General features: G+C 52.0%; 1 protein-coding gene across 1 annotated transcript; it reads right to left on the reverse strand.

Annotated features, from left to right (window-relative positions):
- Window positions 1-795: 795 nt before the first annotated feature.
- On the reverse strand, window positions 796-18,142 carry Scrt (scratch). The gene is made up of 3 exons (XM_078186785.1): window positions 16,650-18,142; window positions 6,761-7,553; window positions 796-6,007 (listed from the first exon to the last, which is right to left on the reverse strand). The coding sequence occupies exons 1-3, from the start codon at window positions 16,981-16,983 to the stop codon at window positions 5,374-5,376; spliced, it is 1,761 nt and encodes a 586-aa protein (XP_078042911.1). The 5' UTR covers window positions 16,984-18,142; the 3' UTR covers window positions 796-5,373.
- Window positions 18,143-20,360: the final 2,218 nt, after the last annotated feature.

The following is a 20,360-nucleotide window of genomic DNA, read 5'->3' on the forward strand; positions in this document are numbered from 1 at the left end:
GATACATTAAAATATTATATTTGTCCATTGGTAACACCTATCGGAAGAATTTCGACAACTTCTCTATCGCATTGATAACTAAATTAGAGAATTAGGAACTATTTTGGCCATTCTTCTCTTTTCTCATTTGAATTTGCTGCTTCTGACAGAAAATATTCGTTCAAAATCGCACAAGTACGATCGTCGAAAGAACCAATCGAGCGGTTACTAATAATAAAAGAGATGACACGCTACTAATATAGTATAGTATAGTATAGTATAGTATAGTAAAAGTAGTTGCTGGAAAACTTTCTCGTCTACGGGGGTGTAGCGAGAAAGATTTGAAACAGTAGGTTATTTCACAGTGCCGGAGGTTTCGCCTCGCTATTGCTTTCGCAATCGAGACCTGAACGCGCACAGTTCTCCTAAAAATTGTTGACGAGTGTATACCTCGCCCGCCAAGTGCGCGGCCAAGAGTGTTTATCTACGAAAAGATCGTTCGTTAGACGTTGGACTGTACACGCGGTCCGACCGAACATACCGACTCGTCGAAAACGGAAATTGTTTCCTTTCTTCCCCAACAGCCTAATTCTTCGTTGCGTTTCGCGATACTGATCGTTGTCTTGGCTCGTTGTACCTATCTATAGTAATCCCATCGACAACGTCGTTCGTCAACCATAACAGCAATAACAATAATACTAATAATATTATTAATGTTAATAATAATAATAATAATAATAATAATAATAATATACAACACCATCATCGCGAATGAAACCCAGGACCGCGTAAGGATAAATAAAATGCACAATCAGCTAATAATAATAATAATATAATAAATATAATAAATACCGATGACAATAATAAATACGATAATGCTGCTAACGTTGCTGATAATAATCAAAATTAAATAGTAATAATAGTAATAATAGTAATAATAATAATAATACTGACAACAATTCGCAAAAAGAGAAAAATCAAATAAGTAAAACGTATCCTATGTGTATGTAATCGTCTATCGTATAGGCCGTGGTCGCTTAATGAACAATCGATCCGTACCTAATACCTAAGGAAAAAACCGAGCGAAGGTCAGTGGTGTCGAGGTGTTCGATCGAAGCGAAGCGAACGAACCGGAAGCGAGCTTGGCCGTTCATTACACTTCCGCTCGTATCTTTTTCTCTATTACGGTAATTGTAATTGTAATTGTAATTAAAGAAACGCGCATCAGACGGTGCACTTGGTTCTCTCGTTTTTACGTTTCTCTTTTAACGTCATTCATTCTCTCACTCGCAAACTCATTTGCGTTCTCTCCCTCTTGAAATCCGCACCGACGGACTAATTCTACTTTGTTAATTACTTAATATTGCTTAGGGATTTATTGCTCTACGTTTGCACACGATCGCAGCTTCGAGAACCTCGTGAAACAAACGTCGCCAACGGCAGGATTAGAGATAAAGCCTCTCTCTCTCTCTCGCTCTCTCTCTCTCTCTCTCTCTCTCTCTCTCTCTCTCGCATTCTCGCTCACGCCGTGAACAATCCTAGCGAATCCTCGAGATTCCTCTCGAAGGATCGCAAAGATCCACATCCACGGTCGCCGTACGCAAAGCATCGTGATCGCGACACGTTCTGCCATGTTTTCTCCCGTCTTTTTTTTTGTAGTTTTGTTAGTTTTATCTTGGCGGTGAGATTGGCTACTCTGTACATGCAACGCGGCAATTATTTGTCGGCAATTCGTTATTACAAAATGACTCGTCGGATCGTCCGGCGTCGGTCCACGGTCTTCCGTGATCGTCTCGCGCGATCCAACTACTACTGTTAGACTATTCCTTTGGTCGAAAAATATCGTGCGATCGTTTTCTTTTAAAAATGGCGAAGGTTGCACCAGGTTCGATTCTTCGGTTTCGTTCCATGCTTCTATCGTTTTTGAATGCGCACAGTTTCGTTGCTCGAAGCGTTTGTCGGTACGATCGAGGGTAAATCGTATTTGAAAAGTTTCGATGAACGGGGTTGAGTGAACCGATACGTTTGATTTGTTAAACTTTATCGCGTCGAAGCTTCGTCCAAATTTCGAACAAATGGATGTCATTCCGAATCTGAACGTCCAACCGTTTTGTCTCGAAATTCATGCAATTTTTGGTAGAGTAAAGCGGGTTCGTTTACTTCCGAGAGTACAAGTGGAAAAACTTGAAATCGCAACTTTTGTTTCAAGCGATACCAACAGCTTGCGCATGCTTCGCCTACCGGAAATATTTCGATCAAGTTGCCCGTGGCTACCCTAAATGAGAGAGTACCTGAACTATGCGGTTGTCGCGCTGGAATCTTGGCAAAAAAATCTATCAAATTATTTGCAGATGTATAATTCGAGATTACGAAAGCCTAACGGTTTCCAACGGGTCGAAAAAATGTAGTATATACAATTATCTAGCAATAGATAATCTAAGAGGAACTTGCAGAATTATAGAAGTTTAGAAAATCGATAACTAATCGGACACCTGATAGATAAATCGTTTCAGATTGAATTCACGGTTCACAATTTTGCGTAACGAATGAAGTAGACGAGAATCTCGAAATCTGAAAGATAGGTACTACCTGCGAAATATTAATCGCACCGAACGAAGCTCTTGGAAGGTCACTTGAAATTTCGTTGTATGTACAATTATGAAAAATCTCGCAGCTATGGTAACGTAGAAACGAGTGGAGCAAATTTGTATAGAAATGGATTACGTGAAGGAATAATATTGAAATCGAAGAAACGAACCGAAGAGTGCACCGTTCTCTCGAAAGGTGTTTGAAATCGGGTCGCGCGAGTCAGCCGGAAGCACGTGGCCACAACGATCGCGAAAAGAAACGTTTCCGTGCCGAAGCAAATCATCGTTTTCCTATCACGTTAAACTTCGATGTCCGCCTCTATATGTATAATTATATAATTCGTTGTGTCGAAACATTGCTTTTTGACCGTACGGGCCGTCGTTATTTATGTTTTTTAGTTTTTATTTTCCCTTACTCGTTATATTGCTTCTATAAAATATGTGTATAACAATATTACGCATCTATTAGTCGAAATCTGATCTAGATATTATTCTGTGTACGTGTGCGCGTGTGTTGTATGCGTTTGTATGCGTGTGGGAGCGCGCGCGCGTGAGGCTACGCTGTGACGCGAGTATGTAATCCTGTAGAAATTCTGTTCGAATTGTAAGTGTCGATGTACGTGTACGTGTCTCTGCGTGTGTTAATGTGATCAGAAGTGTAATTAAATACGCGTCTTTGGTTTTTTCATTTTCGCGTCGAGGCTTGCGTGTAGCGCCCGACCTCGTGTCGCATCCTACCCGAAAAAAAGATGGCTATGTTCGCCGGAAGCAATACTTTTTTTTACAAAAACTATCGTACTCTCCCATAGAAAATTACTATTTCCTGGTGGACGAGGAACAATTCGAGATCGGATCTAATCTCGGATCCTTGGCTTTGCTTATAGTAAATAAATAGTCGTGCGAGACCAAAATGGAGGCCTTTGAATCTTCTTTCCCTATACAATGCGTTATCGTGTTACAAAATATGTTCTCGTAACCTCTAGAGATCGGTTTCAAGAAGAGAATATTGCCCAGGTGTACCCGCAAAGTAGCTCTCCAACTGTGCTTTGTAATTCGATTTTCAACCCAATAGAGGAGTAGATTCTCGCCTGTCTTCGTATTCTTCTCAAAGTTAATAACCTCGAAACGCCGTAACCAAAAGTCTCGGTATCTCCATCGTCTAGCTCCGACTTCGACTTCGACTTCGACTCCTACTCTGACGCTAACCGTACGTCGCCCTGGCTGCCATGCGAGTACACCCGTCTCTATAAATTCTTCGTGGAGACAAACTCACCGGCCTCGTTTATCAGAAAAGGAACCATTCCTCGTCCCTTACGACTAAAAACAGACGCAACGAGCGTCGGCCCACACACGCGAAAAGCCTCTCTCTTCGGAACGAAAGAACTTTCACGATGGCGTCGATCGTCCACGTGTCGCGTCGATCCCGGTCGATTATAATCCCGACTCGTCGGAGAGGAACATGCAAGAGGATCGTCGCGGGCTCTAAGACGATCCACGTTCACGAGCCACGAAGTGCGGAAGCGACGGAGTCGACGGCAATTGCCATGCGTCCCGGTCTCGGCCCCAACGGGAGCGGACGCCGACGGGAGATACACGATTCGACGCGACGGCTAAGATGTCCGCGTATCTTCCGGCCGGAAGTCTCGTCCTCCTAACCACAGAGCCACCTAGCTCCCAATTATTGTATCTCCAATCCGCGATCACCGTGACCTACTTACCTACGTTCGCGGTGAGAATACCCCCCCCCCCCCACCCACCCCCAAACCCTTGTATCGGTCATCGTATCCGCGGAGAGTTTTGCTTCTTCGTCGCTTTAGGCAGCTAAGTATTAATAAATAGTGTCTCCGTAACGAGCTCGCGACTAGAACCGTACGCGCTAGTAAATATATATATACTATATATATAATAATAATATAATATATAATATAATAATATAATATCATAATGTAATAGGTATAATCGACTAGAGTGACTAGACTGCAGTGTGGACGTCACTGTTCGACGTGTCTCTCTCCCATTTTGTTTTCTCGTTTCTCACTCTTTCCCTCGAGAAACTGTTTATCGTTCGAATCATCCTCGTGTCTATTTTATATCGTTCGTCTTTCGTTTACTTTTTTCTCGTTTTCTTTTCGTTTGCTTCGATTTAAGACTTAAACATTACTGGACGTTTTTGTTAATGTTAGACATTATTTAAGAAACCGATACCACCAACTTTTCTCTACTCCCATCAATTATAATCACCTTCGTTGTGTCATCTCTCATTGTTATTCTCCTCCACCTTTTCATCATAATCATCATCATCATCATTATCATTCTCATCTTCGTCACCATCTACATCATAATTATCATCGTCACCATCACTATCAGCGTCATCATCATTATCATTATCATCATCATCATCTTCATCGTCGTCGTCGTTGTCGTCCTCGTAATTATCATCGTCATCATCATCGTGATTATGATCATCGTAATTATCAGCATCATCATCATCATCGTCATTGTCGTTGTAGTCGTCATCGTCATCGTCATCGTCATCGTCATCGATCCTATTTCACGATCGCGTATTATCGTTTTCTTTTTTTTTCTTTTTGTTCTGCTACGCATCATATCATTCTCTACTGGCACTTTTCTACTTAAAACCTACGGTCAAACCTTTTTGTATATCTGGATCGTACCCGAATTCCCTCGATAGCTTAGAAGTTTATCCGGGCGTCGCCAGGTGCGACCGCTAGCTCTCCGGAACAAACGCCGCAGCGCTGGCGTCGTCGGGACAGCCGACGACATTCAGCGGCGTTGCGTAACGCTGCTACAAGTCGCAGTTCGTGTTCTGTTGATGTTGCGTCGCACTTTGTTGTTGCTGTTGCTGACCGGGGATTTCATCGTCGCGGAGACAGGCGGACTCCAGGTGCTTGTTCAGGTAGGACTTGAGCGCAAAGGTCTTGTGACAGCGGGAGCACTCGTAGTTTTTGTCCGCGGAGTGGGTCTGCATGTGGGCCCTCAGATTCGACCTGTCCGCGAACGCCTTGCCGCAGTGGGCGCACCCGTACGGCTTCTCACCCGTGTGACTTCGCAGGTGACCTTGCAGCAGCCACGGCCTAGAGAACATCTTGCCGCAAACGCCGCAGCTGTGGGCCAGCTTATGGGTGAGCACGTGCATCGCGAGGGCGGGCATGCTGACGTACGCCTTGCCGCAGTGGATGCACTTCTTCGCCGATTGGGAGTCCAAGCTGCGATGAGTCTGCTTGTGCCGGGACAGGTTCGAGGAGGTCGCGTACTGCTTGCCGCACTCCGTGCACGTGAACTTGGGCCTGTCGGGTTGCGCAGCTTCCTTGTCTGGGACAGCGGCGCCGTTCGTGCTCGTGCTGCGTCGTTTCGAACGGCCGTCGGAGACGAAGAACGCCTCGTACGTGTACGCGACCGTCTTGCTGCCGTTGCCGCCACTGTCGGTTAAGAAGATCGGTAAGATGCGATTGATTGATTTCTGGGCTCTGGGAAGTGCGGAGTCCCGTGGTCCAAGGGCGGGGTTTCAGGGAGTCAACTAGCAATAGGCTGATCATGCGACATATTAACGCAACAACATTCATTAGCCAGGTACCATAGAAACGATCGACGATCTTGAAACAACATCCAACAAGCAAGGTTGTACACTGAAGCAACGGTTGTCGTCACATTTAACACTGGTTTGGAAATAAGCGGGATTTCTTTGTAGCGCACAGTGGTCGATTTTGAGAGACCTGGCATGGAAGAGCCATCGGTTGTCCCCCCCCCCCCCCCCCGATCAAGTTTTGCTTAAAATTGGTCCGTTGAACGTTTCTAACTACGGCAACGCATTCCGATTCTCTTGTACTCCCCTAAGCGATTCGACAACTTTCTGCTAAGAATAGGTCGCTGGTCAACGACATCGAAGAAAATCAACCTTTCTGCTTCTATAACCGCGACCAGAGTCTCCCCAGTTGACCAGCATCGTATGCTAGCGAACGGATTTGATCGAGTCCACGATCGTACTCGTATCTTCGACTCGAAAGCTTTTGGCACTCTTCTCCAAGAAACAAGCTCTAAACCGAAGCCCGGTTCGGTTCCCAAGAGCGACCACTGTGTCTAGAGATTGGCCTCGCGGTCGTCGAGCAAACAAGGATCGGTTCTCGCAACGGAAGTTGCGAGCCGCGATCGACGAGCTCGCGGCTACTACTCACCCGTCCCTACCGGCGCCGTTGATGTTCGCGTTGGCCTCGGCGGTCGCGGGTGATTGAGGCTGCGGCGTCTGCTCCTGCTGCCTGAGCTGGCTGTTGGGCTGCGAGCCGGGCACCGGGACCAGCACGGAGACCGGGATGGGCTGGGTCGCGGGTGTCGATTGCAGTTGCGTCGGCTGCAGCTGGCCTGCGGCCGTTACCGCCACCGCCACCGTCACCGCCACCGCGCCGGGCTGCGGAACCGCCGCTGGCAGCGGCGGTGGTGGAGGCGGTGGCGGCGGCGGAGGCGGCGCCGACACCGGCGGCGGAGGCGACAGCGTGTGGATGAAGACAGAGTGCGTGGGCGCTGCCGGGGACGCGCTCAGATCTAGAATAGCCTGGGCTGCCGACAGATCCTCCTCGGCCGAAGTGCGGATCTCCGATGTCGGCTGCAGGCTGTACGGCCGATAGATGTCCTTCTTCTTCGGAGGCAGCGACAGAGCCGTGCCGGTGCTGGTGAAGCACATGGCGAGACTCTTGCGAGGTGGCAGGCCGAGCGAGGTCGACGACTGCGACGGCGACGCGGTCGTGGTCGCATGGGCCTGGTGCAAGCTGGAGACGTTTACCACCGCGGCCAGATCTTGAGATGCTGCCGGCTGCGGCTGCGGCTGCGGCTGCTGCTGCTGCTGCTGCTGCTGCAGCGGAGGTGGCGGCGGCGGAGGCGACGGAACCACCGGCCGGGCCAACTCGGCCGCCGAGCGCAGAGTCGCATACTTTGGCGGCTCTTCATGGTTGATCCAGGCCTCGTGCGTGTAACCTGCAATCGGAACACGAAGACGATCGTTAGTCGCGGTATTCTTTATTGTCCGAACGACACGTGTATCGAGGAATCGTTGCAGGCTGCTTAAAAAGTATCGGTTTAACGGGTAATGCGATCAGCGTAGTCCGTATACAAACGAGGTTCGCGACAGCCTTGGTTTGCAACTGCAGAGACGGCCAGAATCGGTATTGCAAGGGACTAGCCACTCTTGGCATAGACAGGTTTTATTTGAAATAGTATAAAATGATCGAGAGGAATAGAAATCGGTGAAAACGAGAGAATTATCCTGAAGCTGCTAAACGACGCGTTGGTACGGTAGAAGTTTGAAAGTTGCACGAGTCCGGGCTGAGAATACGTGCGAGAGGTTCGCGCAATTACCGAGGTAATCGATCAGCCGAGACCTCCGACTACGTATACATAGACGTATTCGCGCAGTTCCGCTTGGCAGATATTGTTATAGGCCCGATACAACTGTTACGACGGCTACGATCAAACAAAAATCCCCATTTCGCCTTGCACCCTCGTTTTTCATTTCGCTCGTGGGCCGAACGTCGAGCGAGAGAAAGAGGCGAACCCTCGAAAGCGATTACTAGATGCATTGTCCCGAGGAGGGTTCGAGAATCCACGGATCGACGATCCGGCAGGTTGAAGAGTCGCGTCCGAGTTGGATCGCCGAGGTCAGGGCCATCGCCGATGCGACCGGCACTTGCTCGCCGAACGATGGAAAATGGAAACCGTGAAAAATTTGCGCAATCAGGCCCGAAACTATTATAACATCCTCCACCGTGTCGCGAATAATTCGGCGTTAAGGGCGACACGGTTCGGCCTCTATCGAGCCTAAAATTAGCTTCGAATATTAGTCGGTCGGATGAGCTTATTCGGCGTGGTTCAATGGTTCGATTCGAAGCTGATTAGAGGCCGTTAACGAGTAACGCGAATTAACGTTCGTCGATTCTGGAAATCGAGTAATCGAAAGTCGGATCGTCGAGCGGCCGTCTGCCGAATTTTCAGGCGGTCGATCATTTTTGATGGCTTCGAACTCACCGTGATATAATTTCCTCCCCTCGTTTCCACCCGAAATGCAGAAAATCTGCTGATCCGCATCGAGTGGTCCTGTCGGGTCGAACAATAGAGGAGTCTCCTCTGGTTTCTAACGAGCGTATCGATCGGAGTTCCTTTGCCGTCCTCGTGCACAAAAGCAACAAGGACTTCCGGCTCCGGTGTTTCGCCGAGGCTCGGCGTTCTCCGGTCGTTGGGATTGTCGCTCGCTACTCGCGACTCGAGATTTGCGGAGCACAGCCGACTGTCGGATGATAGGGATGGTGGAAGTCAGAAATTACGAGACAGTGGATGCTGGCTGCCGCGAGGGAGCGAGAAGGAAATTGCTCGGCCGGGTAATTTCTCCGTTCTCCTATTCGTATTCGTATTCGTATTCGTATTCGTATTCGTATTCGTATTCGCATCAGTGTTTGTACACGTATTCGCGTTCGTACGCGTATTCGAGGCTCGTGGTTCGCAACAATGCGAACCGTCGCGTTAGATTGTCGCAGCGGACGGTATCGATCGCATCCGGTTGGAAGTTGGTGGTCGGGAGTCGGGAGTCGGGAGTCGGGAGTTGGGAGTTGCCAGTTGGAAGGCAACGAGGCATCGAAGGTTGACTGTGTCGCGTGGTCAAGAGCAATAAAAACGGCAACTGGCTGGGCCGGTTAAACAATTTAAGCGCGGCGGCGAGGCACATCACGCGAGAGGAAACCAACGGAATCGAAAATACTTGATACCGAGCGAAGCCTCTCCGCGACGCTAGGCCACTATGCTCGACTAACCGACCGACTTAACCGACTAGCTGACTAGAAGACTAGCCGTTTGCGCAACTGATTCCTCTGGATGACGGTTCGAGGAAAGTTCGAAGGTCGACCCAGGATCGGACCGATTCGGTTCTGCTAACCGGGAACGGCAACGCCAACGGCAACGACAACGGGAACAATTAATTAGTACCACGGACCGAGTGTCCGCTTCGGGTACAGTTCCCGAACTGTTTCGGGAAATTGCTTTCGCAACTACCGGCCCGGTAATTGTTCCCTATCTCTGCCACTTTCTCATTTGTTCGTGCAACCTTCGAATCGACGAACCAACGATCGCGGTCGGAGCGATGACTCGGACCTTACGGATTTCGTTGCGAATTCCTAGCGCATTCGCGCATTCCCCAGTGCAGATCGGAATTCTTAATGATCGGTGAAATATCTCTGCCGGTTATGTCAGGTTTATTTTATATCAAGAGCCATTCGAAGGGCTTCTCTGTTACTTTGGGGACTCCGTGGCCCTCGAACATCTTCAATCCCTTCTCGAACGTTGGAATAATAATTTGTTGACAAGATTCACAGTTTTTAAAACATTTCTTGCTAAAGAAATGGATGTGTATTACGTTCTTTAGACGTTCCGTTTTGTGGTTTTAACATCGAATAGAACAAGGACATCGCTAGCACTTTACCAAAAAAAAAATAGCCGGATGCGAAGCAACGCGAGACGAGGCGAGGCGAGGCGAGACAAGCAAGGCTGGACGAGACGAAACAAAAGGAAGCCGTCCTCCATCAGAGAAGAAACAAAGATTCGTAAAGGAAAAACTACGAATGAATTTTCCCAGGCCGTTTGTTCTCCACACCCACAAAAGAATGGATTAAACGTACAAAATATCAAGACTGTGCTTGGGCACACGTGTCAGAGGCAAACTGTTAATCGTTACGCGAATTGTTACATTTTCGCGCACGGAATCGAATTAATCGTAAACGCGAACGAAAAAGAGAGTTGTTTTTATCTTTACTCCTGGCGAATATACTACTTTTGTCTTTTTTCTTTTCATTCGATGTACATGCTGTTTTATATTTCGTAGATATGTTCGCATCGTATTTAATCGAGAGACGTTCTCTTCTTTTGAAATTCAACCAAAATTCCAGTTTTCCTCGAAAAATAGATTCGACCGTCTCATCGATCGACTTCGTTTCGAAGAGCAGACAGCAAGCGGTGGTCGATAACATAATCGGAATATTCCTTAGAGTCTTCTTTATCGGTCCACGTTGGCCCACTTTGCCCCGCCGCCTCCAGGAAATGAAAAATTCAATTTGTTCGAGCATCGGACGGCCGAGGAGAAGAAGCGCGATGGAAAAGCCGTGACACGAAGCTGATCGAGCGATCGCAAGGACGCCTGGGACGCGCTCGTTGCGAACGGAGAACGGACTGCGCAACAGTTACCCCACGCTATATTATACAGAAGCCTTTTTACCCTCTCGGTTTTTCGACCCCGTCGTTTTCTCGTTAACAGTGGCACATGGTGGAAGCAGCTGGCGTGTGTCGGCACCAGGAAATGAAAACGGCGCACCGGTTCCGTCTGATTCACCAATTCAAATATTCACGGCAAGACTGCCGACAGAGAGAGAGAGAGAGAGAGAATAACATGACAAGGGGGGCAGAGAGGGGGGGGGGGGGAGAAAGAGAGATAGCAGCCAGCTGACAGCGAGCGAGGGGAAGAAATGTTATGTTATTAGCGCCCTTTAATTTTCGTCGCCGGAACGTTTCGTTCCACTCGAGAAAATGCTCCGGTATAATTAAAGATCGTCGAGCTGCCACTCGGCTGGCCATTGTTTCCCACATCGATATTATGGTCGAGCCCTCCGGTAAACCAAGTTCCACCAATCGAAACTTTTGTTGCAAATTTCACTTGCAGATCGCTTTTATGAATTTCGTATGGAAAAAAATCTTGGCCCGTGTATGTACAAGCTCCCTGATATTTTACCAACGGATCGGATCACTTGATAATGCACGAAAGTTCGATGGAAACAACGGCGTTAACGAACCGATTGATCAACGTACAGAAATTGGAACTTGTATGGCCAGCGCATCTGTACCTGTATCTGTATCTGTATCTGTATCTGTATCCGTACCGAAGCGTAGCGATAGCAACGCTGCGGATGCGGAACATGGGAAATAACAGGCAGCGCTTTCAAACGTTTCGCGTTTCGCGTTTCGCGCGAATGCAGAGGAAATTTGATAAATATTCCGACACTTGGAACGAACGCACTCCGCCACTTGACCCACCGGCACGAATTCGCGAAATTCTCATTTCTCGTCGACCGAAAACGAAAAACCCGTGCGTCGCGTGTCGAGAGATTCTTTCGATTCGTAGGGATTAAACAAGAATGTTATTTACCGGGGCGGTGTAACGAGACCGTCGCTTTTAATTACACGCTGGTTATTCCAGCGAATCGAAACGAGGTGAGAGAAGCCGTTCGCGTTACAGATACATATGCAGTTAACAACTTGGAATTCTCCGCTGCTGATATTTTTCTATCGAGTTGTTTTCGTTCGATTATTCGAAAGAGAGTATTTCCGGAGTAAAGCTGTGCAAGTGGTTCGGGCTTGATTGTTGCGAAAGGGAGAAACTTTGACGATTGCGAGCCCGGCATCCCGGTTCCGGCGATTGGCAATAGTAGGGCGGTTAATCGCGACGCGTTTCGCCGACGGTCGCCGACGGTCGTCAACGGTCGCCGTGCCGGTTTCAGCAGGCGTTCGTTGGCGCTCGCGGACGCTCGCGTCCTTGCCCTCGTCCTCGGAGATGGTCGGAACGCTGTTGCTCGTCGCTCGGGCGCCGGAATTGTAGGTAATGCTCCCATGAATATGGAACGGAGCCGGTTAATCGCGTAATACTGTTGCTGCTTTTGTTCGAGGTTTGTCGCCGATCACCGTTATGAATTATGTATGGGTCGTTTCGGTGATTTCGACGTTTCGGGCCGCGCCGGACCGACTTGTTGCCCGCGTCCGCGACGCGAATCTCGATAGAATTCCGATTGAACGACGAAATCTTCCTCGAATCGAAGACGAACATTTTTGAAAAGAACTCGTCTCGCTCGTTTCAACACGATCGAACAGACTCCGATCGAGTAGAAAAAAATGCTTTTGGCGTCTCGAGTCGGGAAGTTGGGGAATCGTCGGGGTCGATGAAACGATAGGCGACGAGGATCTGGGATTCCGAAGATTGACGTCCCTTGCCTCGGTCAAATAACAACCGCAACGAAGGCGTTCCGGATCCGATGAACCGTGGCATATACCTGCTGTATCCACATGTATATCCACACCTACACTCGCGCCTACGCCTTCGCCTACACCTATATATGTTCGCCGGTCGTAGGGTTTGAGGCTCGAGGGACGCGTGACGGCAATAAATCAGAAAACTGTTCTGGCGATCGATCAGCCGGCGCGCATCTATTATTGGCTGAAATAAAAGGGAGTCGACGTCGACACACAGAAGGAAAGGAGAGTGGCCGTGTCTGGAAGTGCATTTCATCAACGCGAGAGGGACCGGAGGGACCGGAGGAACGGGAGCATAGAGAGAGAGTGAGAGAGAGAGAGAGGACGGGCGAGGGTGGCTCGGAGAGGGGGTAGACAAAGGGAGGCAGCAGGGGAGAGGGTGAGAATCAATAATGTCGAATGAACGCTCCGCACGCTCCCACGAGTCTGTTGATTCTAGCCTTTGAAAGGCCGATGTAAGGTCCTTTGCCATTGTTATTCGTCGATCGGTTCCGACCGCGATCGAACCCGATCCGTCGCCGCTCCCTCAGCGAACCCTTCTTTGCCGATATCTCTTAAACGGAGCCAAGCTGTCGAGCCGCGTCGCGCCGCGCCGCGCCAACGAGGCTGCGTCGCACCGGTGCAATAACATGTGCAGAATATGCAGACGCTGTACCGCTATCCGTGGTAATGCGACGCCACGCGACACGCTGGCGAAACTTCTTTCGTCCTCGAATTCGTCTTCGTTTTTCTTTTCCCCAGGGAGCGGCGTTTGCGCGGAAAAACAGCGCGGGCGCGAGTCGGCGCGCGCGTTTTCCGCAGACTACCAAATTGGCCGATCGTGGGGTGGATGAATTAGGTTCCGTTTTCCGTTTCTTGGACCGTGTAAAAATTCATTTGCCTGCTGGAAAGATCAAAATTGCGCGAAGCGTTCGGCTAGCGTTCGCCGTGAAAAATATTCGAAAAGGATCGAGTTTCGCGGATCCCGACCGAACAATAAAGCGTTACGTGACCGCTGCACGAGGAAAATGCAATTCGTTATTCATGATGGAATTACAGCAAAAGGAAGCCGTTTAATCGATGCCGCCCCGTCGTTACATATTTTCGACCTGAATTCTGATCGCCTCGCGGCGACTCCTACGCGGTAGCTCGACGTCGATACCGACCAAAAGAAAAAGGACACGAACGAAACGCTTGGAATCTCGCGAACTTTAAAACGTGACAAAACATTCCCCTTCCATCGGAAAGGACAAGAACTTTGGAGAATTCCGACGCGATACTGATACGACGAAACTCCGGCGCGTCGCTATCCGAATTCAAAGAACTTATGAAATACCGAAATATTCGAGGAACGAAACGGTATCGCGATAAACGTTCGATTGAATCGAGAACTCCGACGCGACATAAAATTGAAAGAAGCAGCTGGGAACAGTGGAGTGGGATTTGACGAAACGTGGAAACCGCGTCTCAGGGTAGTAAAAAATGTTTGAAAGAAAGCGAAATGTTTGATGGAAACAGCGAGAAGGTGTAGAATCCGATCGTCGACAAGGCAATTCGCCGAGCGTACGTGTAAACGCGCGGCTAAACACAGTCGGGCGAACAAGTTGCTGCAATTTTCATAAGTTCGATCCGCGCCTCGCGCGTCGCCTAGAGTCGCGTCGAACACGCTGTCGCAGAGGCGCACGTGTTACATAACAGTTCGCGCCATGTTAAAGACCCGACACGGTCGGGCGTTACAATCGATAACGAAATTCAATTAACAACTGGATTCGCGCGGTTTTCGCATTAATTCACTCGCTTACGCGTTCGGTTCACGTGCGCGCCCGGTTACGTAACGTTCACCTATAATTATCAGCTGCGCCTGTTCGTAGTTCATAGTTGGTAGTTGGTAGTTCGTAAGCGGCCCGGTATCGATGAAAACGGGGGATGACGACGACGACGATGCTGACCGAGGCCCGAGGTTGCGCGCGTTCGCGAGACCAACGCGAATCGACGCGGCTAATTGTCGAATACGATGATCTTTTTAGTAGGTTCTCTCGGAAATTTCCAAGCCCGCGCGATTTCTTGAACCCTGCTCGATCCGAATGGGCCGCGCCGCGCCGCGCCGCGGCGCGCCATGCCGGTCGAGGTCGAGGTGCGCGATGTTCGTATATGTATAGATATAAGTACGGTGTACGGGGACGTAAATCAACTTGTGGAGCGTATTCAACACGTAAATACTCGCAGGTAGCGGCAATCGAGGGCAAACTACGCGACGTTCGCCGTTGTATTTTTCAAATCGCGTTCTCGTCCCGTTGTATTTCCTCAACCATCGCGGGGGGTTGTTGTTACGCGGGATGGGGGACTTTTGTAACAGAAATTTGCGTCTCGAAAATTTCAAGCATCTTACCGTACATCCGTTGGCAGCCATATCTTTCTACATTCGCTTCATCGATTTCGTTTATTCGTTACTTTCGAAACGGTTGGACAAAAGATGTTTACGCATTTTTCCTTCCAATACCGTCTCGATTCTGTTTCACTTGGAAACTGAAAAGTTTCGTCGAAATGTCCATCTTCCGATTAAAGAAATTTTCCAAAAAGGAAGGGACCCGGAATACGACGCAAGCAACGCGCGACACTTTCAGCAAAATAAAGCACAAAGATTGCCGCGAAGCTTGCTCGAGAGCCGCGAACGGAGCTCGATTCAAGCTCTCGCCATTGTCCGCGGCAAAGCGCGAATTCCGCTCGTTAAACGCAAAATAAACTGGCTGTAGCCGCAGCTGCGACTAAAAGCGTCGCTGAAAATCTCGGCGGTTTTTGGCATCGCCGCTGAAAGCAGTCGCCGGTGCGGCAGCTCTCCAGAGGAACTTGACCCAAATGCCAGAGAAATCTGTTTCCAAACGCGACACGGCGAGCATCTCCGCGCTTATCGATACCGGAGGGTCCCGACCACGCGAAAGCCTGCCCTCCCTGTCCCTGGGGAGAGGTCGGCCGCCAACCGATCCGGAAGCCCCTAAAATCGCTCACGGGCCTCGAAGCCGCGAAGAAGCCTCGAAGCGTCCAACAGCTCCGCGAAGGAGCCCCTCCCGCGCCAATCGGCCGCGCCGAGCCGCGCCGAGCCGCGCCGCGCCGCGCCGCGACGGCTCGAGCGGCCGCGTGTGCAACAGCCTCCGGCGGTGTTTGTCGCGTGCTAAACAAAAACTGCGTTCTCGCGACTCCGTTTGCTGTCCGAATTTTTGTTGTCCCGGTTCGCGAGCAGACGAGTTGCGGGGAAAAGGATTGGCTGGCTGGCCGCTTTGCGCCAGCGAGCGAGGTGACCCAAATGGAAAGTAGAAAAGAGACGCGCAAATAAAGAGCGACAGAGAAACGGATGTCCTCCTCTTTCGCTTCGATCCGCCCAAATATCCGCAGCAAAATGAGCGATCGGGCCTACGGCGGGTGTGGTGTCGCGGCTCTTCGTGGTCGACGTCCGTGCGTGCGTTTGCGTGTGCGAACGCGTACGCGTGTGCGCCACGCATGGCCGGAACGAGGAAAATCATTAACTCGGCCCGAAAGGAGACGTTATCCGGCGAGCGTCCCCATGGGGCGGCTGGCTGGCGCGTTATCGTGCCGACTACCGCAATTTCTCTATAGCACAACCGATCGGCCAATCGGCGGGTGTGTCAGCCCCGTGGCTCGACGCATGGCCAGACACCGAGAGGTCGGACTCTCTCTCCCTGACTGCTACTGCTGCTGCGGCTGCTGACTCGGCTGCTGCTGGCAGTCCTCTTTTTCCGAATAGCCGCTCGAGGACCGCCAGGGCGTGGCGCTAGGACTGAGTCTATCGATGTCTAGGTTGGGGGGATGCTAGCGACGAGCATTTCGACGAGCGCGATTCCGGATATTCTACAGGTTCTCGGGTGGTGGCAATTGCTCGGGTCCACGTGGGGAATACGTTAAGGACCGAATACACGCAGGATGTTGGTTGAGCTAACGCGATCGTTTGTCTTCACCGTTACCGTTACCGTTACCGTTACCGTTACCGTTAGCGTCACCGTTGCCGTACTCGCTACTCACCGTGGTAGTATAGCGCTCCGGAGGCGTTGAGGGGCGGCGGACTGGGCGCAGTGGCCCCGGCGGTCGGGCTGTGCGGGCCCCAACAGGTCTGCTGATGATCGACCTGCCTGCTGTCGGTGTCGCCGACCACGTCGATCTCCTCGTCCTCCGGCTCATGCCTGAGCTGTCGTTTCTCGAGGCCGGCCGTCCCCTGCATCCCGTGTACCACCACACCGTTGGTCGCGTGCTCCTGCATACTCAAGCCGGAGGGATCGGTCTCCTCGTCCTGGGTGTCGTCGACGCGGTCCGGCCACGGGTAGGCCTTCCATTTCTTGGCCATGAGGCAGCGCGGCATGCTGATCGACGACCGCGACCCCTTTTCCCTGCAGCTGCTGTCGCTGCCGCTGTTTTTGCTTCCGCTGCTGCTGGTGGTCGACGTCCGGCGATTTCGACGACGTCCTACGAATCACCGGTGGGGAACGATCGACCGACGGTTTCCTCGACGAGCACCTATCCTCCTCCTGCTCCTCCTCGGCTACCACAGCACTGCTAGCAACACCCTCACGAACCGCACCAACGAACGCACCACCGTACCGATTACCCGCGACGTCGATCCCGGTGACGTCGAGGATCGCGACGAGGCCGCCTAGCCGGCCGCCACCGGTGCAGCGACGCCGCCGTCTCCGTCGCCGCCGTCCGTCGTCGCTGCCCAGTCCCGCACCTGTCGCCAACCACCTCCTCCTGGTTACCTCGCGGACCGAAGCGGACGATGCCCGCCGGCTGCTGCACGGCTTCCGCGTCGACCTGCCTTTCTCACGATCGGTCGCGATCTGCAGCCTCGTCATCGGCACGGCGAGGGCAGCTCCTTCGTAGGATGCACCGCCACCATGCCAGCCTCCGACCGCGTCGACCGACCACCCTCCTCCACCGGAGCCACCCCAGTTGCTTTCTCTACTCTATCCGCTTCGAGTCGAATCCACCGCTACGGAACTAGTTTAGCGCTGTGCTATCTACTCGCCGTTTACCGTCGATCTTTCCACTTGCTTCTTTCGCTTGCGTCTTTTGTCCTTCTTTCTTCCTTTTAGCGTCTTTTTTCTCTCGTTCCGGCTCGGTCCCCCCTCTCTCACGCTCTCTCCCTCTCTCTCTCTCTCTCTCTCTCTCTCTCTCTCTCTGTCACTCTTTCTCTTTTCGTCTCGGTAGTTATTTCGAGTTTCGAGTTTCGAGTCTACTGCCTCCCCCCTCCGCTCACCGATTAGTTGACGAGCTGCACCGAGTGGACCAACCAACCGACTGACTGACTGACTGACCGTCCGTCCGTCTTTCCTGCTGTGTCCGTCCGTCCGTCCGTCCGTCTGTCCGGATACTCTGGTCGCTCCCTGTCGCGGCTCTCGCCAGTGACAGGGGGTGCCCTCGAATACGATCGCGACGTCGGGGTGCGACTGTTTGGTCGGTGGCGCTGCCGGTCCGCTGCTCGTCCCCCACTTTGGCCGTTCTCTCCGGTCCTTTTCCCCTGCGTGGCGATTCTCGGCTGTCCTCATCGAACCTCGCCCCGTTTCAGTCCAACCGCCGCAGAGCCGGGAACCCCCGTCGTCCCGCCGCTGCGGCTCCCCCCGAGTCGGCATTCTGGGGTGGCGCTGCTGTTGCCGTCATCGTCGCGTTGCCTCCGCCTCCGCCTCTGCCTCTGCCTCTGCCTCTGCCGCCGCCGATGGTTTATGCTGGAGGAGCGAGGGATGGCTGCTGCGCAACCCCTCGAGGCTGCCGATGGTAGTTCTCGATTCCTGCAGGCCTTTTGATTCGATGCGTTCGCTCGGTCGCGCGCGCGGACGCACGGTTTAGAGCTGTCGCTGTGTGCACTCGCACCATTGGCGTAGCTGCCCGTTGGCTTCGGATCAACCGGCGCGTACCGACGACGGCCGTCGTCCCATTGTTGCGCAACGAGCGCGCCGTTGTTGGCTCCTGGCAGCGACACCCGGTACCTTTAACCCCTGCCGATCCATCCGCGTATCGATTCCACGCCGAAAATTTCTCCGGCCCCCGAGCAACGCCCGTCGACGCCCGTCGACGCCACTGTGGGTGTGTGTGTGTGTGTGTGTGTGTGTGTGTGTGTGCCGGCGGACACGGCCGCGGACGCGATGCGAGACTCCACCGCGGTCTCCGCTCCAAGGAAATTACCGATTCTCTCTTTCTCTCTCTCTCTCTCTCCCTCTCCTTAGACGATTCGGCCGTTGATTTACGCGCGGATCGTAAATCTGGGAAATCTAGTCATGTTCCAGTCTGCTGGACCTGGGACGGTAAGAGAGAATGGCGAGAGCGCGGCCACGTGTTAGAGCAAAACGCTAGGCGATAATACGGTAGCTCCGTCCACGGGACAGGCCGCATCGAAAGTAGACGTCGCGGTCGGAAGAGGGAGAACAGCTGGCTAGGGTGCCACGGGCACCGGCCTCGTTCCTGGCCCCGGCCCCGGCCCCGGCCCCGGCCCCGGCAACGACAACGACAACGGCAACGGCGAGTACGTAAACGTCCGAAAGGAGAGTAGAGGAGAGGAGAGGAGAGGAGGAAAGGGGAGTGGCAACGAGGGGAGAGCCGGGGACCGATGGTAATTCCAATTCCTACGGAAGATTGGCTGCATAGCGGTGACGCTGTGTCGCCGATACGCGACTCGACGCGAACTTGTTGGTTGGGCGATGTCGGTGTTGGTGCAGTCTGATAGGGGAGAGTCGCGCGCGCGGCTCGTTGGGGTGAACGCCGTTGCGCTCGCTATGTAGGGTGTACTGGGCTGTTCGTCTCTGTCTCTCTATCTCCCCTTCTGCAAAAAGGGGGAAGGTCGAGGGTGGAGGAGCCAGAAACGAGAATGTCGGCTAGGCGGAGGGACGTAAAGGTCCGCGAGGGTTACGGGGGTGATTCGGCGCGGCGAGCAACGAGCGGCGCGTGCGCCGAGCCTCGGCATCGACCCGACGCGCGACGTCTAGGGAACACCTGGTAGCGCCCCACGTGCCACGTTAGGGTGGCACCAGCCACCCCGCGCACGCGATCCCTCCTATCGAATATCACGCTGGCCTTCCTGTCCTGTCCTGTCCTGTCCTGTCCTGTCTACTGACCCACGCCAACCGTGTCTTTCAACGCTCTCTATCTCTCTCTCTCTCGCGAACACGCACGCTTCTCCTCTCGCTATCCGACCATCGCATCGGTCACTCTTCATCTCTCTCGAGGAGAAAACTCCTAATGGGACGGACGAATCCAGACTGTCGGCCGCCGCTCGTCGCTTTCTCTAATAGCGAACGTGGCTCTCCGCTTCGAGACGCGCGCCTCTCGCGTATACACCGTATACGACAATCTCTAGCATCCAACAGGAGCTATACCGGGTAGTCGGTGGAATACGGAAACGGTTCCAAGCTTCTCTCGAGAGTCTAGAGCTGCCGCCTAAAGGAACGGTGAAAACGTCGATGGAATCGAGCAAGATATTTCCGTAAAGGTGGTTTTCGAGCGCCGTTGGCTCTTTCTGGCAACGGAGTTTTCCACAAATTCCCTGCGTGGGAATGCTTTTGCTTCGAACTGTACCTCCTCGATGACGGTGTCTACGTCCAGTATCCGAATGCACAAATCGTAATCAGATTTATCGTTTCATTTCCATTAATCTACATATCAATGATAAATATCGAAGCAACGGCCCGGGCGACTCACGCGAGTCGTAGCGTGTACCAAGTTACAGGCCGTGTGGTCAACGAGGCTGAC

The sequence above is a fragment of the Augochlora pura genome, chromosome 7, assembly GCF_028453695.1.
Source record: "Augochlora pura isolate Apur16 chromosome 7, APUR_v2.2.1, whole genome shotgun sequence".
In the NCBI taxonomy this organism is placed as follows: Eukaryota; Metazoa; Arthropoda; class Insecta; order Hymenoptera; family Halictidae; genus Augochlora; species Augochlora pura.

Coding starts and splice junctions, on each gene's coding strand:
- Scrt (XM_078186785.1), bottom strand. CDS start 16,983: ATGCCGCGCTGCCTCATGGCCAAGAAATGGAAGGCCTACCCGTGGCCG. Junction 7,554..16,649: donor CGGAGCGCTATACTACCACG/GTGAGTAGCGAG, acceptor TTCCGATTGCAG/GTTACACGCACGAGGCCTGG. Junction 6,008..6,760: donor AACGGCGCCGGTAGGGACGG/GTGAGTAGTAGC, acceptor CTTAACCGACAG/TGGCGGCAACGGCAGCAAGA.